We start from the raw sequence: 20932 nt of genomic DNA on the forward strand, positions 1-20932 counted from the left end.
AAATCATAGAAAAAAAAGAAATGATAAATTATTCTTGGACTTATTTCTTGATTTTTCTCAGATTCTTCTAAATATAATTCGTGTAGGTCTGCGTCATCATACCGCGACTTACTTCCTACGTCATCACATGGCGATTACATTTTGTAAACAGTCAGCGGCAGTTCATAGGGAGGAAAAACAGAAGCCATGGATGATCTTGTGAAGGTAAACTTTTTATACATGCGATATAGTCGCGTCTCTTCTTTTGCAAACAAGGCTGTGAGGACGTGTTCGCATATTTTTTTTAGCAGCCAGTTATCCCCCTCACAGATACGTGTGTCGGTGCTGCCTACTAACGCCGTGTTGGTTCCTGACTGCTTCACTGGTCACAGTCAGGGATGAGCGGTGTCTGTGGCGCGTGACAGGTCCAAAGCGGTCAAAGCACGAGCTAAAGCGCGTGCCTGCGTGAAATTCACAGCAGTCAGAGTCGCCGTGCACCTGCTACAGTGTCATAGCTCGTTTCTGATGACGGGACCTCCAAAATATCTCACTTTATTCACTATTTCATCCATCATTGAGCACTTGCTCTGCCACACCGAGTGAGGGAAAGCTATAGTCTCTCGTTGTAGCAGTTACTCCATTTGTCTTCTTTTAGCCAGACATTTGGTGACTTTGAGAGATAAATTACACAAAACCAATTTTTTTTTACATCATTAAAATGTGATTTCCGATTTCTGGGTGTGTTCTATGGGTAATATCGTTGCTTATATTGATAAATAGGCTTCAGCCAAATAGATTTCTGAAGGGGTTACATATAACATAAAGAAATGACCTGTTTTGAAAGCATTTTTATGACTCTGCATTATTGTACCAACCTTTTGTTCAACATTATTATCAATACAGACCGTTCTGGCCACTTTAAATGTCTCTATAGAGGTATTTTGTTATATTTGTTGCACTTTTATTGCTACACCCAAGGCAGGATCTTTCTTGACAAAGACATTTTTAATGTCAAGGAAACTTTTCACATGGATAAATAAAGGCTACATAAAATTTACATTTCCAAATATTGATTGCAGCTTCTACTTGTGACAGGAATGTGTTTCCTGGGTAGAAATGACTTGATATCATCGAGCTATGCAGACATGTTTGACAGATTACAGGCCAACCAGATATTATTTTTTTCAGCAGACAATCACTTTTGGGGCAAGACACTGGGTCAAATTCATCCCATATCCATTAAGATGGACTTTTAGATCAACCAGTCTGGGTTAAATAAATGAAGAGATGATTTTATGGAAGCTCGAAACATTCATGAGACATGAGAACTGTCTGTGTTCCCACTAAATTTGGAGGCCGGCACTTGTGGAATAAAATAGAATGGGATCATTCTAGTTTTTATGTTTTCATGTCTTAAGTATATCGGACAATTATGTGATAATAGATGCTTTTCCCCAAAAAACAGTGTTGTGAATACCTAAAAACCTAACAATAAAATCTCTCTCCTACTCTCTGTTTATTCATGTCAGACAGGAAACTTGTAGACACTTATTATGAAGGAATGCTTGGCCTGAGACAAAATTGACCTGGATCAAACTATAAAGGCATAGAATATGTTCTAGTTAACTTAAACCTGACCTGTTATGCTTCCTGTTTTCTTTATTTTCTGTTATATTTATACCCTTACAGTATTAAACATGATTAATGTTTGAAAGAATGAGGTGAGACTGCTGCAGCCGAGTTTCTGTTTTATGTTTTTTCCCCCACCTTTGGGTCTCTATGGTGTGAAAGTGAGGAGCCATCTATAATATGGTTAATTTAAGCACATAGGAGCTCAGTCCACCTGCTGTTTGAACCCATTCTTTATCAACAATCAAAAGAAAGTTGACTTAAACTGATGGGGTCTGTTTTGTTTCAGACAGAGAAAGCACTGATCAGAGGAAATATGCAAAAATGCCCTCCCTCATTCAGAAATGCATACTTTAATGGTTTTATATATATGTCTGTGTGTGTATATGTGTGCAGCAGATGTTAATACATAGTGTCATGTTTACTCTAAGATCAGTCATTACCCTATTTGTGTCACAAGTTGCAATACATGTTTCACAGTTAGGATGTGCAGTACAAGCGTACGCATGCATTTTTTAACTAATATGCCTAATTTTGCCAGAAAGTGTTTGGATGATTCACAAATCATCAGATATGATTCACAAATCACTTCCTGTGTTTCCTCAGGTTCACGGGGGCGGCGGTTATGACTCTGACTTCAGTGATGAAGATGGACAGGGAGAGTCCTCACAGAGAGGCCTTAAAAGGTCAAATGAAGGCTACAGAATTATTTAGGCTCAATGATACTTTTTCGCTTTATTCACATTTGGCTCAACTGAACTCCTGGTACTGTATCTGTGCTGACCAAATGAGATGGGATTGTACAGATGATAATATGAATAAACACAAGTGTTTTTAATCCATTTTTTTCACAAGCTTTCTGCTGTTATGTTTACCTTCTACAGGAAACATGAGGAGGAAATCTTACAGAAGCCGTTTCAGAAAGGTCGCCACTCTAAGGTGGCTCACCGCAGCTTGCACTCAAATGAAGTGGACAGGTATGGTGACTAATAGCAGATCGAAGAAGTGCTAATAGCTTTTAGCTGCTCGCATTTTACCTATGCACACTACAGTTAATGTCACTTCTTATGGGCCAATCTGATTAAATGCTCTCAGTGGATTGTTTTTTCTTTGCAAGCTATCACACATGATCTTGTTTTGTTTTTTTGTCTTTTTTTGATTAAAAATGCATCATTTATATTTATATATATTTTTTGTTTTGTTTAGAGAAGAAGCCCGGAACAGACGAGCCCATCTGATATCCATGAACGCCGTATCCTTTCTCAATTTATCATTTCTTTCGGCTGTGAGTAGACGACGAAGAGGCTGATGAAACGTAACTTTTTAAGATATTAAAATGTGATGCGGTGGGAAATTTTAGGCTGTTTACAGTTGCAAAAGTTAACATTGAACAACAGAATGACCTTAAGCAGATGTCTCCAGTTTGAGCGGCACAAGAAGTTTGTCGGTGATTACATACTGTACTACGGGGGACAGATGGTTGACTTCAAGCGCTCAGCGTGAGTAATCTTACTCACAGTCAACTCTGGGGAACAGTCAGCTTCTGTCACTCCAGGCAAAATAATGACAATATGTCTATACATCACTGCAATCCAGTTAATCATTTCATTAAAATTGATAGTTGCAGAAGTTGTTTTTCGGTTTATGCGCGCTCATAAATGTTGTCATTTTACATTTATTCCCCGTAGAGCCAAGGACAAAACAGATCTAGACGTGCTGCGTGAAAACCATCGTTTCCTCTGGAGGGATGAGGACGAGGAGGACATGACATGGTGATCAACTTAGTGGCATCAGTAATAATGAATTAGTTTTTTACCTGTTCAGTTCTCTTCCGAAAAGTCTATACGTTACACTAGAAGTTAGTTAATGATGTGTGTGCTGATTTTCTTAGTTGCTTGTGGGTTTTTTTCTGTGGCAGGGAAAAAGAATTGGCCAAAAAGTATTATGACAAGCTGTTTAAAGAATACTGCATAGCTGACCTCAGCAGATACAAGGAAAACAAGGTGAGAGGAATGGAAATATAATTGATTTCTCACCAATTTTTAAACAGTAATACAGCTTATGTAAAGCAGTTTCTGTAGCATGATATGGTAGCATTTTTGAATATTTGAAAGCATTTAAAAATTGTCATATAAAAAAAGGCAGTTTCACACAAGGTGCAGGAATTAAAACCTTAAATTACAGTTCAAATGAAGGTAGCACTTCATGATACCATTCTTAATAAATTATACATTTATAGTTAAATAAACTTTAGTATAAAGTTGATATAAAGTGAATGCTAATGTTAGCTAATCATGAGTAATATTCATGTTACTTATGTAGTTTTATTTATTGCATTATATCAAAGAATGGATTATAATTACAGTCTGACAACTTAAGCACACATGACATTTACTATACTGTAGTAAACTACATGTGTCAGTTATTACCAAAAGGTAATGCTTGTGGTTTTTGTACTAAAGTTTAATTACTAATAAGTGAGCCCGTCCTTATTACTGAGGTCTCAAGTTTAGCCCCCTATAACATGCCTTAGTAACACACTTGGGCCATTATTTTCCCCAAAAGCTAACCAAGCAGCCAGTTAAAATCAAAGTAAACAGAAGGTAAAACAGGGAAAGGATCAGGACACATCTCCAGGTTCACAATGTTGTGACTGCTTGCACAGTTAGGTTCAGAATCTGTTGGAGAGACAGAGGCTTTCCTCTGAACGTCACAGCAGTTGCCTTTAAATCAAACACTCAAGATGTGATGGAAGTGCCGACTTCAGCTTTAATTCGGAGGCTTTTACACAAATGTTTTCATTTCTTTTATGCAGAGTCTCTCATATTCGGAGGATCAAAATTAATTGGACAAACTGACATCATTTTAAATATAAATATTGTTTTTAATACTTGGACGAAACTCCTTTAGAGTCCATGACTGCCTGAAGCCTAGAACGCACTGATGTCACCAAATGCTGTTTCTATTCTTGAGATGCTCTCCCAGGATTTTACTGTAGCCTCCACGGGTTGCTGCTTGTTTGTGAGTCTCTCTGCGTTCAGCTTTATCTTCATTAAACTGAAAAACATGCTGCATTGAGTTGAGATCAGATGAAACTCTCAGGGTGCTTTTGCACCATACTTTGGGTCATTATCCATTTGTACTGTGAAGCACTGTCAAAGCCATCTTCTGTGGGTCTTTCAGGCTTTTTAGTGTTGCTGAGCTGTCCACTACTCCTAAACTTTCTACTGTCCCCCTGATAGGTTAATGTTATTTTTTGTCAATTAAAATAAGTCCACAGATCAGTCGCATCTCGATTGTTTGATTTCAAATCCACTCTGTTGGTATACGGAGTCAAAACTACAAAAATTATGAACCAATTTCTAAATCCTAGAAATTGATTTATCACTAACGCACCTACATGCGCTATAAGATAACATTACAGTGCCCGTAGATACCTCAGCAATCAGCGTTACAAAGACCTGCTCCAGTATTCCAAAAAAGATTACACTAATTATCCCTGCAGTGTTGCCATGTGTAAAGGTTAATATTACCTAAGTCTCACTAATCTCCATAATAGCGAGCCCATTTTAGCCTGAAGTTGGGGGTATGATGTGTTCTGGCGCTCTGCTCTGTCTCCAGTGATCGCTGAGCCTTTTTGGAGCGAGGCCAACGTTTAAAACTGATGAAAAGTGGCACACGTGTGGCCCAACTCAGTATCTCCTGCATTTGTGCTGATGAGTTTTCTGTGCACACATCTCTTTTACGCTTACACCTCCGACATGGCGCACAATACACAATACCTGGAATTATCTATGTTTATCGGAGGCACTGTAGGTAAATTGAAACATTTCAATTTAAAAAGTCCAAGCCGCTAAACACTAAAAGGTTGTGCACTTGATTTATTCACTAGTTATTCTAAAACGCCTACGAATAAAAATATAAAGGGCGAGTTGCAATACGTGGGGTCAAAAGGACACCACTTACTATAGATGTGTTTACATTAACAAGTTAATGTGCATGCACAGCATTTAATAATAAGAGTGCATGGGTGAATAAACACAAATATATGCAGTCCTTATATTCTCAGTTGTTTTTCTGATCCAACTGCCTTCGAAAACTAATAAGCATTAAAAGGTGGGAACAACACAGCTATGGCTTGCAAGCTATATGGATGGAAATGGATCTGATGCTTTAGTCGGTTTCGTGTATATGATTTTGCTCATTTATGCTCATAAAATCTGTGCCCAACAGTTTGGATTTCGATGGCGGACAGAGAATGAAGTCGTCTCTGGAAAAGGTATGGCATACACCTGTTATATGCTTGCATGGTCCTGCTAATGTTGCTGTGTCGAGCACTTGCATTTGATTCGTAGTGAGAATAAGGAAGAGAATAAGCTGGAAAACAGCCTGGAGAGGTGGAGGTATGCTGCGGGGAGAGGAGGGATGCAAGTCAGTTGAAGCAACACAGAGTAGGTGTGTGTGTGTGTGTGTGTGTGTGTGTGTGAAAAGGGGACGGGTGCAACAGTCATGCTGCAAGGAGCAAAGGTAGTGAAGGTAGAATAAAACACCTGCGGTCAACCATCCAAAATAATGCAGAGCTCACAGGGTGGAGTGGGTGGAGACGAGTGTCAGGGGTGATTTGTGACAGAAGGAAGAACGAAAGGTAGAAAGAAGCCAAGCTGGAGATGCTTATATTTTTAAATGGGAGTGATCAGGATGGACAAGATTAGAAATTAGGCACTTTATATTGTAAGGTAAAGACCCTACAATAATACAGTAATACGCAATATTAGCCTCCTAAGACCCGAACTCTTCCACGACATGCATTTTTAATTTCTCTTTGGTATTTGGGCTGATTGGGGCCCGATGAGTGTAAAAACAAAGAATTACCAGATTTTTTTTTTTTTTTTACCTTATTTTTGTTTTTAAGAAAAATAAGAGCCACATATGAGGATATTCATTTAAAATTTTGATAGAACAGTAGCAGTATAATGTCCTCGTAAGTGGATATCAGGCCCTTGTAGAGCAAAATTGAGTATTTTGGTCTAAATAACCCACATATGTAGGTCCTAGGAGGTTAATAATAAACCCCAGTAATCAGACTACCCCCTTTGAGCAAGGCGACGGTGGGACGGGAAAAACTCCCGCTTAACAGGAAGAAACCTCCAGCAGAACCAGGCTGAGGGAGGGGAAGCCATCTGCCACGACTGGTTGAGTGAGGGGAGGAAGACAGGAAAGGCAGCATGTAGGATATGCAGGGCGGTGGTGGTGATAGGGTGAAGGGAGGAAGATGATCTGCTGTGACGACCCCTAAGGGGAGAAGTGATCTTAAATTGCAGTAAAAAGCATACTTGTTGAGCAAAGAGATCCGATTTAATCAAGAGGCTGGAGCCGAATCCTTATTACATAATATTCTATGTAATGCTGACATAAAGTCCGGATTCAGGGAGGTGTTGGAAAACGAGATATTTTAATTACTATTTGTGACGTTTTTGCTTGCAGTGATGCTCTAAATTCACATTTTAGTGAACCTCAGTGAACCATAGTGAAGTGGGATTATAGCTTTCTCACCCACACCTCACATCCTTCTCCACTAGATGGAGACAGAGATAAAGACAATTCACACAGCAGTACATCAGCTATGATTGGTGCTTCCCTTCAGGAGTCTCTCCACATGTCAGGCTCTTTAAAAAAATCTGCCTGCTGCAATTTGGTTTGACTTTATGGCTCTCCAGAATGGCGTCATAAATCTTTAAACGATTTGACCTTTCATCTGAATTTTCTTTCCGTGTTTGCTTGTGGCTTCCCATCTTAAGCAGCCGCGGATTAATCTGTCCATTGATACCCAACACTGTAGCTTTCTGATAGCGCTGGACTAGCTTGATGGTTTGGCAGTGGTTCCATGATTACTGTTGCTATTATTGCTCAGGATTAGTACAACACCTCTCTGTCTACCGCTGCGTTTGTGTGACAGTGGTATTTATAAGTTTACCTGGAAGGACAATAGCTGCTGCTCAGCAAGGGAGCCTGCCTTGACAGCTCATTAATAAAGTGAGCTTCACACACATACACAATCTCATATACACACATACACATATGCAGAGTCATTTAACATTTAAATTATTATTATAATTATGTTTATACCAGTACAACCTCACAAACACACAAACAGCGTGTCTGGGAAAGCTGACTAAACCAATATGTTGTTCCGGATTAAGACAGTGTAATCTTGGACTCTGACAGTTCAAGCCATGTAGCAGTATTCTACAGGAAGTGGGATTAGATTAGGTCAGATGCACTGCACTTTAGCTGCCTCAGCTGTGATTTGTGGACATTAATAATTACTAGAGACATGCTCCTTAAGTACTGTTTAGAGCATGGGACTCTAAACCCTCTCCAGTGAGATCAATACTAAATAAATTCTGTAAGTTGGGCCTGACGCCCCCGTTCAGACGTGAAGAATACACTGGTGCAGGTCTTTGTCATGGATTGAGTGTAACAGGAGTTTGATTTGATTTGTAAGATGATATAGAGTGTCATCAATCACAGACACTTGAATCTTGGCAACAATCTGTTGGCAAGTCATCAACGTGAATGTTTTTGATTTATTGTTCAATTACCAGCAGTTCCACTTGGACTAAGTGTTGCTAGTCCGAGCTCGTGTAGTACTGCTTCCCGTCAATTAAACTGATCTTGTACCACCTCCGATGGCCACTTTTTACTTTTGCTCTGGCATGAATACCTTTTTTGGAAACCATCCCCTTATCATCGCTGCTTTCTGTGCACCTCAGATCATGCTGGTGGATAATGCTGACTAGTCTCCATCCAATAAGGTTGGATCACGAAGAACACTGACCTTTCTTTTCATTGCTACAGTGTTATATTGGATCAAGGAGTGCACAGTACCAAAAGGTTTCATTCTCTCTTCTTTTTGGGGGGGATCACAGGTTATCCTCCCACTGGAGTCTTGCTGCAGATTTTTTTGAAGAATGAGATGTACTTCTAGTCCTTGCTGATAACTTTCTTTTTCTCATCTCGGTGCCTTTATACTTCTGAAAGTTCCACATGAATTCCTGTAGTTGAATATAACAGAAAGCTACAAATGTCTCATATTAACAGATCTTAAAGGTACTTTCTTGGTTTTCTTTTTTTTTTTTTCTAAACAGAAGTTGTCATTTGTATTTGGGAAAGTAGCATGAAAACTTCTAGAGTTATACTTGGTTGCATACAAGCGAGTATAACTGTGGACTGTGGCTTTCCATGGAGGGCACATGGACATGTATTCACCCTCTGCCTATGAGATAGATATGGATGCCATTGCAATAGTGACATATTCATATAAACAATGAGCAAAGTTTCAGAAAATGAGGGGAGACTGCTATGAACATCTTTTTTTTTCGTGCTCTTGACTGCAAACACACAAGCATGAACCACTTGCTGTTAATTTTTAAATATGCAGGGCAGCCAATCAGAAGACAGTTGCTTTAAAGTTCAAGAATAAAAACATAAGCAAGATAGCTGAGGCTAGGGTGTTGTAGGTGGGCCTCCTGTCAGGGTACACACTGACACAGCAGGAGTTAGGTTTGACCCAGCTCCTGCTGACTTGGAATAAATGCCACTGGTAGCCGAAATGTGAAGCCACTTTTAGCTTGCACTGTGGCATGACTATTGTTAAGCATTATACTACTGTCACACTTCAATGAGTGGTTGAAGACTGGCAAAACAAAATTAGGGCCAGGTCTGCGACTGCTTGCAATCACTGGCGTTAAAACCACATTAAGATGTTATTAGTTTGCAATTGATTGCATGCAATTGCTAACTTGACCCCAATCTGTTTATGATAATAGGGCAATGAACTGTTTTATTGCAAAAATCTGCTGTTTAGACACAGAAATTGATGTTTCTAACATTCAGAGTTTAGCCAGAAATTCCTCCACAAGTGTTATATAATATCAAATTAAAATTACTGCTGGGATCTGCTAAGTCAAGTCAACTACTGTAAAGCTGTTCTCACTGGCGCACATTGCCAATAATCAGCTGGGGTCAATCTGTGTGCGTTTGTAAATGAGATTATTTGCAAACCTTCACCAATCTGTCACAGAGAGTCACAATCAGTCGCAGTCAGTCTGCAACTGTTTTGAGACAAGTTGCCTCCCAGCTGGCAACCTATGCAACTGTTTTGCGTTTGAAAGCTGTCGACCACACGCTGTGGGTGTTGCAGGCTCAAACTGTGGGCGACCAACTGATCACTGCAGCAACTTGCAGTGAAAAAATTCAGTGCAGTTACCAGGCAACCACAGATTGGTTGGTTGATTTAATTATTTTACGGTCGCAAAAAGGGTGCCATGACATGCTGATTTAGTTGATATGATAATCAGTTTCCTTTTTTTGGCTTTTCATTGTTTGGTGTCACATTTTTACTTATTTCATTTTGCTCTGTCCTGGATTTTCTACTGTTTGCTTATCTAAACGTTTGATCCTGCCTCTGCTCCATCTACATTTATTTGTTGTTGTCAGGTTCATATAAAGCAATTACTCCACCCTTAAATGAGCAAATTCAAATAATGTTATATACTATCCTACATGCTGGTGGTTTCCTTTCAATTTAAATAAAACAAAAGTGACAAGCCAATTTAATTTAAGGGGTGAGATCGTTTCTGTTGCTTTAAATGATTCCTTCGGCTCGGCCTGTGTTCTAGGCAGGCTTTGCACGTAGTAAGTATATCCTGCTGGGCTCTCATTTGCCAGACAAAATACATCAGCTCCAGAGAAGTAACTGAGTGTATTTTAAGTGTGAGAAGTGGAAGCTCATTATCCGACAGTGCTCAAAGCTTTCAGAGTTTCCCAGTCTAACAGCGGCCGGTGTCACTGTCTCCATTCCTATTGTTTCAAAGTGTGAGTGTCAGAGTGCACCCTACAAATGTCAAAATTTGAATATTTCTCTGTGGTTTAAAGAGGGACACATAGATGTAACACAGATATTCTTGTGCAGATAGAGTATAGAATGCTTTCATAGTACTTTGTAATGCTATTTAGTCTGAGCACTGAACTCAAAGTCATCGTGGAAGACAGACCCCATAAAAACAAAAAGCAGGCTAAACCTGATCAAGCATCAGAGGTGGGAGTGGGTGGTCAGAGAAGCATCCATCTGAGTCCTAGTTACATTTCCAATATTTGAAAAGTCTGCCTGAGGGAACCATATATTTTCCACAGGCTGCACTTTTATTGAAGGCATTTCACTTTGGGAATAGGCAAGGTTAGAGTCGTGGTGAGTATCAAGATTTAGCTGGAAAACAACAGCGGATGCAGACACTCACAGTGACCACCTGAAGTCTGCATCCTCACAGGCTTTTCAGTCACTAAATGATCTGAAGGGTCATTTTGAGTTATTTAAGAGTACAGTACAGTCCATGTACCTTTGAACAGAGTCAGCTCACTGTGCAGCAGTAGAAGCTGTTGCATGTGACAAGCAGCTTTGTGATCATCGTGATATTAAACAAACAGGTCAGCATTATGGGAAACTTGCGTATTTGCTTTTGCTTACAGCCCTGACCCTAAGAAACAGGAGTTGACGTGTATCATCTCTCTGTCTGTTTGTTTTATGGCAATAAAGTCCGCCTGCCAGCATCTCTTCATCTCTATTCATCAGTCTGTTTGCTGCCTCTTAGGAGTAGCAGTCTAAGCAGCCTCTCTCTCTCTCCGCTAACATCCTCCAGCTCATCCGAGTGGGGGGACACAAAGGTGTTCCCAAGCCAGCCGAGAGAGCATGTCCTAGGTGTGCCCTCGCCTAGGAGGCGTCCAAGATGCCAAACGACCTCGACTGGCTCCATTTAATAATGAGAAGTACCGGCTCTACTCCAAACCTTTGCCGAATGACTGAGCTCCTTACCTTATTTCTAAGGGAGAACTCAGCCGCCCTTTAAAGCCAATTACTCGATCTCATTCTTTTGGTCACTACCCAGAGCTCGTAGCCATAGGTGAGGGTGTGAACATAGCTCAACCAGTAAATCGACAGCGTCGCTGTTTTCACCACGAGCGACTGCTACAGCGCCCGCATCACTGCTGGCACCACACCAGTCCATCTGTCAATCTCCCGCTCCACCCTCCCCTCGCTTGGGAACAACTCCTCCGCTTGGGGCACCAATTCGTCCAGACCCAGAGTGGGCACTCCACCTTTATCTGGCGTCACACTTGGAGGTGCTAATTCTCATTCCCACTGTCCTCACAAGTGACCTCGAACCGTTCTGCTGCGAGTTTCACGCCACCTTCTCATGAAGCCAACATAGCCAGATAGTCCACAAAACACAGAGATGAGATCCTGAGCCCACCAACGCAGAGACGCTCCGCAACCTGGCTGTGCCTAGAAATTCTGTCCATAGAAAATCAAAATCCCTTCATCTTACTAATTAAAAAGTAAAAGAAAACAAACTACAAGCATTGGTATTTGTGATTTTAAGAAAAAGTTTTTATGGGATTGATGTGTTAGACTTTTAAGTGTGTTCAGTGACTTCGCTCAGCTGGATGCCTGCCAAGCCCTTATAAGAAGAGCAATTACTGCCCATGTTTGTGCTCGGTTGGTTGTGTCCTGTAAATAGTTTTTCATAATAGTGGTCCTTTGGCTGCAGGGGATTTTTAATGAATTATTTTTTTTATTTTTTACTGCAGCACCACTAGTGACCACAGGGAAAAACGAACAGCAAGACTAAGGTGTGGTTCTGTGTGCAGCTCTGCTAATGTGTGTCTCCATAAGTTCCACACGGTGCTAATCTAAGTTAACTGGCTCCCTTGTTGTAGCTTCACATGAAAGTGGATTGGATCTTTTTTTTGTCTAACCCAGCGCGGCACGTCCGGTCTGATAGCAATCCCTTTGATAGAAGGGGGAAAAAACCCAGACAAATGTGTCATTTCGCATCATCGTGTGGACTTGGCAGTTATCCAAGAGTGAATAAAAAGTGAATGCACGCTAGTTTAGGTCACTCCCTTTGACATCATTAATCAGTGTTAATCGTGCACCCATCTGTCCAGTGGTAGTTATCTGTCTTGATCTCGGGTCACTGGCTGGTGGTATTATTAACCAATGACGTAGGAGGACCGGAGTTTCCTCTCCTAACTGGATTCATCAGCTTTTTTCTTTTTCTCTTTCATGTGGCACGTGAGGCTCACCTGATGTGTAAAAAAAAAAAATACCTGGCGCCTCTCAACAGTTGAAATCCTTCTTTTCTTTCACCAGAAAACCCGATATAGCTCGCATCCATCCGTCAGTTTTTTTTAAAAGCTTACCGCAGTTGGCTTTGGGTAAAAAGAAGCGGTGTGCCACCCCGGTCGGGCCACCACTCCATCACTGTGTATAAAACTTGTTTTATAAAGCAGCAATTCTCTCTGCATCCCAGTTTTTTGTTTTAAACCAGTTTTCCAAATACAGTACCAGGGACTTGTTGTAAGGTTTCAAGTGTGAAATTTTTGGGCCTAGGGACCGAAAACTATCAGAAATATGTTGACAAACTGCTTCCTGGCCTTGATTGTATTTAGTTTTTGACATTTATTTGTCAAAGAAATTGCCTGGAAACAGATTTATATTGGCTCCACTCTCCCAGGGTCACATTTGTGTGTAGCTGGAGGGCTCCACACATTCGAACGCTCCATGTTGTAACCTTCGAATAAATCACATTCTTCTCTATTTTACACTGAGCTGCTTCTCAAAGGGAGCAAGGGGAATCAGAATGATGTTCAAGGGCGCTTCTTTATTTTTAATATGCAAAGCAGAACCTTTTAGAGACTTTCTTTACACATGTTACGTCCGGCTTTAACAACAGATAAGAAAATCATTTTTTTTCATAGGCATCGTGACTGTCATTGAGGTCACAGGAATAGGATATGCTGACATTTTCGAGTAATATAAATACTTTTAGTGACATCCTGACGTTCTCTGTGATATCACCGAGGAGTTGATATTTGTGTTTTTGACTGGAAATTGTTGGATTCTTTCACGGGTCTCTTTTATAAGTACAGTGTCTTCCCCTGACACATAAACTCAAGTAAACCTCATTTGAACCGTAGCCAGAAGTGTCTTCTTCTAAGCTGACGTCACTGGATCTTAATCTCATACAGCACGTGAAGAGAGAGTCCGCCCTACGGCTCAAAGTGGCCCGAGTCCACGAGCCCTGCGTCATCTCACCTGAATGTTTACAGAGTCGCAATCCTTTCCAGGTGAGGGCAGGCATCACTTTCCTTTCACAGAGTTAGGAATTCGTGCCAAGACTGGATGGCTCTGACGCATTCGCTCCCTCTGCTGCAATCTGGAGGAACCCCGGAGACCAGATCAATGCCACCTTAAGCTCCTCTGGGGATAACAGGCAGCCTGTACAGCGGCTGGAGGGAGGCCTGAAGGGATGAGACGAGGGGAAGAAAGGGAGATGAGAAGGAGAAAGGGGATAAGGAGGAAGGGGTGTAGAGATAGACTGCGGTGGGTAAAAGTGAGCAGCAGGGTTTGAAGGTTGTCTGACAGAATCTTTTTGGAGATTCTTAGTCTGTGTCACTACTAAAACACATCCTTCTTATTCTGTTCGCTTTTCTAGTGTAAAGGTTTGAATTTCACACAAACATTCATCATAAGTTGCCTGCAGTTCGTTCGAGCCCTCACTCAGTAATTATATCAATTAAAAATGCATTTCTTTGCTTCATGAATTGGTGTTAACAAGAGAGCTTACAGAAAAAAGCGGGCATGAGTGTAAACATGTGAAATATTCAGATTTGTACATGTGAGCTTCTTCACGTTCCAGGTCAGTTCCAGTGTGGAAACAAGCGCTGCGAGAAGGAGGAAGGCCTCAAAAGCTGGGAGGTGAATTTTGCCTACGTTGAACACGGGGAGAAGAGAAACGCACTGGTCAAACTCAGTAAGGAAAAAAAGAAGAGAATTATCTCTTTATTTTATAGCCTCATTTTTTGGAAAAGGTGTGGCTGTGGCCCAGCAAATGGTCCCTATCTATGACCTTAGTCATAATGATCCCCCTTCAGGTTATTATACTGCTGAAAATAATTACTGTAGTTGGAGGAGTCAGTTAAGCAGGAAATGAAAGACTCTTTTAACAAGCTGGTCTTACAGGTCACGTCCAGGTTCTTTCTCCTCACAAAAAAAAAAAGAATCCCATTTTGTGCCAAATTAAAATTCATTCTTTAGACAGTCCCTATTGTTTAAACAGTAATGAAACGTGATTTGGCAACCCCAGTGCCTCAGCTTTACTGGACAAATATGATCCATAAGGATGATGATGCATTGGTTCATGAGCAGAGTTATTAGGAATCTTTTTTTTGTGTTTTGGGAGAAAAACATGAGCTCCACCGGGTTCTTTCGTGCTTTCTTCTCTGTAGTTTATACACAGATGATTCATTTTTATCAACAGCATTCCCTTTGTATGTGCGCAATACTGTTATATACTGCTGAGCAAAAATTTCGAGCCACCGCTCTTTTCTTTATATGTAGCGAGGAAAATGGGTCCATAGTTCTATTAAAAATGTGCAAAAAAGAGAGAGTTTGTACAGTTCTAACAAGCTTGAAAGTCAATATTTGGTGTGACCACCTTTATTCTTCAACACAGCCTGAACTCTCTTATTCGGGCTTTCTTCTCTTTTCTTTAAGTAGTCTTCACGAATAGTTCTCCAGGCTTCTTGAAGGACACTCAAGGCTCTTCTTCAGATGTTGGCTGTTTTTGTTCTGTTCTCTGTCCAGATCATCCCTTTCCTTTTGTCCAGTTTCATCGAATTTTTTTTAAGGACACATTGCATAACATGCTGGGATATGCCAAGGTTTAAGCTAATAGCTTCCAGCAAAAATATTACTACTTAATGACTCTTAACATTTTTTTATTAGATAGCGATGGTGGAGACAGAGGAGGGAAGACACGCAGCAAAGGGCCACAGGTCAGATTCGAACCCAGGCTCAAGTTACTGCGTCTTGAACGGTGTTAGCTTTGATCAAATTGTGTCATTTTTGCTTTTTTTCATCAATTCGACTAAGGAAATGACAATTAGTTATGTGTTTTTGCGACGGGATACATATTTAACAATTTTAAATCTGTCCTTTGATAAAGCTGTGTGTCATGTATAGGTGCTAATATTGGTCCATCGGTTGGGTGAGGTGACTTTTCCCACATGGGAATTATTCAGAGTTCAGTGTTAAATTGCTTGAAAAAAAAAAAAACGTTCCTCTGGAAATGGAAGCTTCTTGGAAGCCAAATATAAAGAAATGAAGGGTGACTCAAGAATTTTGAAGACTCAGCACTGCATATGAATCAGGCTGAACATTTTCTAAGTGTACACCGGGGTGATGCTGCAGTTACTGTATCTTCTATAGAAGCATCATTTTCAACCACTAGTAGTTACAAAAAGTGTGAGCATTAACACAGAAGCACCCTGACACTGTCACTATAATAACAATCGCAGGAGTAACAGTGGATCTATTTTTAGAGCCGCTACAATAGATGTGAATATGTCGTGTTGTTTCTGTTCTAGGACTTTGCCCTGAATGTTCTTTCAAACTCAACTACCATCACAAGTAAGCCGACTTTCACTTCGCCTTTTACATGAACATGTAGCTCTGTTTGCCCTGTGAAGACTGATTTCTGAGAGTGCGCTCGTCTGCTAAAAGTAGGCCAGGTCACCATGGACAGTCAGCACGTGTTGTTTTGTTGCTTGCAGAGGTTTAGAATTCAAAACACGATTCATATCTCCTGTCTGACCTTACCAGAGTGTCATGATTTTATCACAGTTTTTTGAATCTGGAAGCAGCTGTGTGCATTATAGTGTCGCTTTAGCTGCTGAAGGATGGCTGGAAGTCTTGTATTAGATGTTTCCATTAAAGCCGCAGTTTACTCGTGTTTTGGATGTGCCATTCAACCCACACAAAGGGTTTCGCGTAATAGCATTTGAAACAGTGACTTGGCTGACGGTTTGGTCAATTTGTGATTCTGTTCAGGAGGAAGGAGGTGAAAGCAAAACCAAAGACTGAAATGCTCTTGGATCAGAACCAGAAGCCAGCGAAAGCAAAAGCAAAGAAGAAAAAGAGATCGTCGTCACATTCGAAGAAGCACAAACACAAGAAGCACCGAGGTAAAACTCTGCTCTTCTTTCTAAATAAACGTTCCTTTAAAACAGTAATAGGATGAAAAAAATACCCTTGGGAGCAACCTTGTTTGCATTATGTTCTTCGAAATTGTGTAATACCAACTTTTCTTTTGTGTTTGACATTTAGTTTTTTTTGTTGTTGCCATAATTTCCATTTGATCTCATCTTATTTTATTACAAGAGCTCCAAGCTTTAAAGCTGCTATTATTTGTTCTGTTTTTTCCTCTTTCACTAAATTGTTTGTGCAGCAAAAACATTCATAACTAAAAACATACAGTTTATCCTCCCCCACCACATTAAACTGGAAGTACTGCACCCATAGGTGGTGCTGTAGGAGTCAGGTTTATGTTTTTAGCAATTATGCAAAATGTGTAGCCAGCAGGGAAGTTGCATGCAGAGTGCCCTCTGGTGGACAGAATGTGCAATGTTAACGCTCATAACACAGTTGAAGGGTGTCTCTCCACTGTCGCTTTAATTTTGATTTATCCGCTGTTATAAATGGTACATGGACTAGTTCTAATATAGAGCTTTTCTGTGCCCTGACTGAGTACTCCCAGAGCTTTGTAAAACTTTGCTCATCCATTTTTTCTGTGCTTTTTCTGTGTAAGTGCTTTCTGTCTAACATTTACACACATTCATCCTCCTGTGGAGGCATCGAAGAGCAACTTGGGGTTATTTAGTATCTTGCCCAAGGATATTTGGTATCAGTGGGGCCAACAGTGTGGCAAGTCATGCACGTAGTATTTTTAAAGTGTTCATTAAGGTCAGCAAAGGCCGGTAGCTGTGACTCTGATCGTTGCCTCTCTGTGTTTCTCTATAGATCGCGCCACCTCTTCCAGCAGCTCAGAGGAATTGCAAAACTCGGATAAAGGTAATGTCACGATGGCCTGATGCACACGACCCACAAACGCATTTTAAAAAGATGTGGGGATGCACAGATCCCTAAACCTTTTGGTGAAATTTGCCATTTTGACATTATGATAGGTCACCTATCTTACATATCTTTTAATTTTTTCCAAATTTTCAAATGTTGCACAAAACTTTTTTAGCTCTTCAATGTTGGAATCTGAGTTTATGATCTCCTTCACCTGAGCGCTGAACTGAAACTCTCCTCCAAACTTCTGCAGTGAAAGCACCCTGACACTCCCATAAGCCCTGTAGTTAATGTTATAACAGACAGCAGATCCGTGTTTTTCTCAGCATGCTTTTTGTCTCCGTTCTTTCTTTCTTTTTTCTTTTTCTTGTATGTTTTTTTTAACTTTACTGGAAACAGCATGACGTGAGGTATGACTTTGCCCCCTTGTCCCTGTTCTGTTTGTTCAGCCAAGGTCTGGCTGGATAAATGGGTTGGTAGGTGGAGGTGTACACTCTGAGGTTATGTCACTGAGTTCCACATGCAGGTCCATACACAAAAACTCTTATGCTTTCTTTCTGCGTCACACATGCTCAAAGCAATTGTATAAGGTTGGAGAAGATTAAATTTCGGACTCTGGTATTTAGTGTAATGTATAAGCAGCACTTTCAAAGAGGGGGGAGAGATTTTTAATATCAGGGAAGCACTTTGTGCCCTAGAAACTTTATATTAATGCCAGGGAAAATGAATGGAAAAATATGCTGCTTTGGCCCAGTATAGCATCACATAATTAGTGGCTTATGCTGATAACATATTTGTCTACTACAACCTGCCAAAACTTGTTTCTGAATAAATTTGTGAAGGAGGAAATAGGCCACGTTCTTGAAGAAGAACTATTTTTTTTTTCTGCAGGGTTTAGAGTTTACTTCCTAAACATTCACTGGTTGATCAGAGGCTATATGAGTGACAAATTAAAGGAAAATGTCAATTCTTTACATTTATATTAATAAAGGGTTTCAGTGGGTGTGTTATGCGCATGGTGGAGGTGATTTGGGTCAAAACACTCCATCCACTCCTCTAACTGAGGTCTTTCTCTATTTAAAGACCTAAAGAGTTGATTGTGGCTCAAGAGTTTGGAGTTCGCCTTGTAATCGGAAGGTTGCCGGTTCGAGCCCGGCTCGGACAGTCTCTGTCGTTGTGTCCTTGGGCAAGACACTTCACCCGTTGCCTACTGGTGGTCAGAGGGCCCGGTGGCGCCAGTGTCCGGCAGCCTCGCCTCTGTCAGTGTGCCCCAGGACAGCTGTGGCTGCAATGTAGCTTGAAACTGATGAGCAAAGGTTACCGGTTGACCCAGTTTTTCTTTGCTGTGAGTGCGACTGACTGGTCTCTGAAACTCTCCTACTAGACTCTGACGCTGGGGATGAGCCAGAGGACCAATCAGAAGGCGACCACTGGCGAGGACCTGCCCCTGCAGTGGAGGAAAAGTCGAGGTGAGGTTAACAGTTAGTGCTCGTTTTAAGCTTCCCGTTTGTCACAGTTACATGGGTTACTGCTGTCTATATAGCACTATGAGAGCTGCTTACACACACTGCGTAAAGCTGCTCACAAAATCTTGAACACGTTTATGTCAACTTCCACCGAGCTTTGATAGGATAATGATGGTAATGTTTCTGAGCCATTTCACTGGCAGCAAATGGCTTATTACTCGAAATATTGGCTGTGCTAGTTTGGGTTTTATAATCTGTGTAATGAATATTATTGATGTTATTTTAATGTAAAATAACGTCAGGGAGAACATAAAGACCTGCCTCTTACAAATCTGACATTCGTATAGATCGGGTTCTACTTTCAGTCAAGAAAGCGATAGTGAGTAACTTAAGTGCATTTCAGGTCTGTTTACTTTGTTTAAAAATGTTCAGTCTCTCTTGCTTCTGCCCCTCACTGCGTATTTGTTTGTGTTCTGGATCAGTGTTGTCAACATCATTTTATGCTGTATAGAGAATTGACACTGACCGAGTTATGCTGGGGTCCCCCCATAAGAAGCATCTAACAGTTTGTGTCAGTATCATGCATGACAGGAACTTACATTTCTGTGTTTTGCTTGTTGTGTCTCTTCAGGGAGGAAGAGTTTGATGAGTACTTTGAAGACATGTTTCTTTGAATCCGCTGGAATCAGTGGCTTCCCTGCTGTGACTACACTTCTGTGTGTCTTCTGAATACTTAAAGGTGTTCTGTTTGAGTCTTGACTGTATGTAGGTTTATTTCACTGCGAGTTCCATTACTGCCAATGAAATAAACATCGTGTTTACATGGCCTGTCCCTGTCACCTTCTCTTTATATCTGTTTTTGTTTTTAATGTTGCAAATTTTACCATTTTAATGTCCCTTTTTACGACCCAGCACATACAGGAAATGCTCTTTTTCTTTTCAGCTGAGGAGCTTGCCCCTTGCTTATGATGCATAACTTAATTAAGTCTTAATTCAATAACCTTGTCCCCAAGTCCCATTTGCAACTAAACCTGCATATATGATTGTTTTGTGAAGTGTTGCATAAGAGTCAAACCTTCTGCTCTTTAAAAAAAAAGGATTATCTTTAACTGCAGAGGGGAACTACATGTTGCTGGGGATTAAAGACCTTGGCTTAAATAAAGACAATTACCACATACTGCTCTGTCTGTGTGCCTTTTTTACTTTCTGCTTTCTCGGGAGCACTCTTTCACTGTGTGATTCATGGCGATGTAAGCTAACAGGTAGTTAAGTACAGTCCACTGAGCAATAATAGCTTGTTTTGGAGTTTAGGCAGGATGCGATTCAGCCTGCAGCTACACTTGTACACCTTTTCAGCTGATCAATTGTGCTGTCAAAGTCCGTTTTCTTGGATATGTTGCTTATGTTTTTCCCTGGTGATTTAGAAGTTGAAAAGTAGCACCAATTTTTCGCTCTCATTGAAGAACCCAGAAAAAGTCCAGTCTGTATTCAAGTCCAAGTTTCCACAAAATAGATTCTCCTCAAACTAGATATTGGTTACTTGTGTCTTAACATCAGCTGAATCTCAGCCATCCGAGTTATAATAAGCCACTAACTTTTTATTCCAGTAGAGGTGGACTGTGAAGAGAGTTGCACTCGCCGACCTCTAAACTCTCCGGGGATCGAAGGGTCGCGTTGGCGCAGAAGCGTTCGGCGAAATGATAAATTACTGCTCTGTGTTTCATGTCACATATTTCACATTGTCAGTGGAGGCCTCAGCAGCATCCTATCCTCTCTATGCAACGCACATGCTGGATTGCACTGCTGCAGCCGCTCTTAATTGTGTTATTTTCCTACACTTCAATGTGCAATTTTCAGCTTTCTCCGGGCAGAATTTGCACAC

The 20932-nt window shown here is 40.8% G+C and overlaps 1 protein-coding gene across 1 annotated transcript; it reads left to right on the forward strand.

Annotated features, from left to right (window-relative positions):
- The first annotated feature begins 77 nt into the window (after positions 1-77).
- Positions 78-20227, forward strand: fra10ac1 (FRA10A associated CGG repeat 1). Its single transcript, XM_040038973.1, has 14 exons — positions 78-204; positions 2215-2294; positions 2493-2585; positions 2815-2860; positions 3031-3107; positions 3297-3380; positions 3527-3611; positions 5842-5887; positions 14370-14483; positions 16099-16141; positions 16562-16695; positions 17531-17581; positions 18969-19053; positions 19682-20227. Exons 1-14 carry the CDS (start codon positions 187-189, stop codon positions 19722-19724), a joined length of 999 nt encoding a protein of 332 aa, XP_039894907.1. The 5' UTR covers positions 78-186; the 3' UTR covers positions 19725-20227.
- Positions 20228-20932: the final 705 nt, after the last annotated feature.

Source organism: Simochromis diagramma, unplaced genomic scaffold (genome assembly GCF_900408965.1).
Source record: "Simochromis diagramma unplaced genomic scaffold, fSimDia1.1 OVJJ01000402.1, whole genome shotgun sequence".
Taxonomy (NCBI): Eukaryota; Metazoa; Chordata; class Actinopteri; order Cichliformes; family Cichlidae; genus Simochromis; species Simochromis diagramma.

Excerpts from the sequence above, each read along its gene's own strand:
- fra10ac1 (XM_040038973.1), top strand. Across the intron at positions 3,612-5,841 it reads GCAGATACAAGGAAAACAAG|TTTGGATTTCGATGGCGGAC; the intron begins GTGAGAGGAATG and ends TGTGCCCAACAG. Across the intron at positions 16,696-17,530 it reads CAAACACAAGAAGCACCGAG|ATCGCGCCACCTCTTCCAGC; the intron begins GTAAAACTCTGC and ends GTTTCTCTATAG.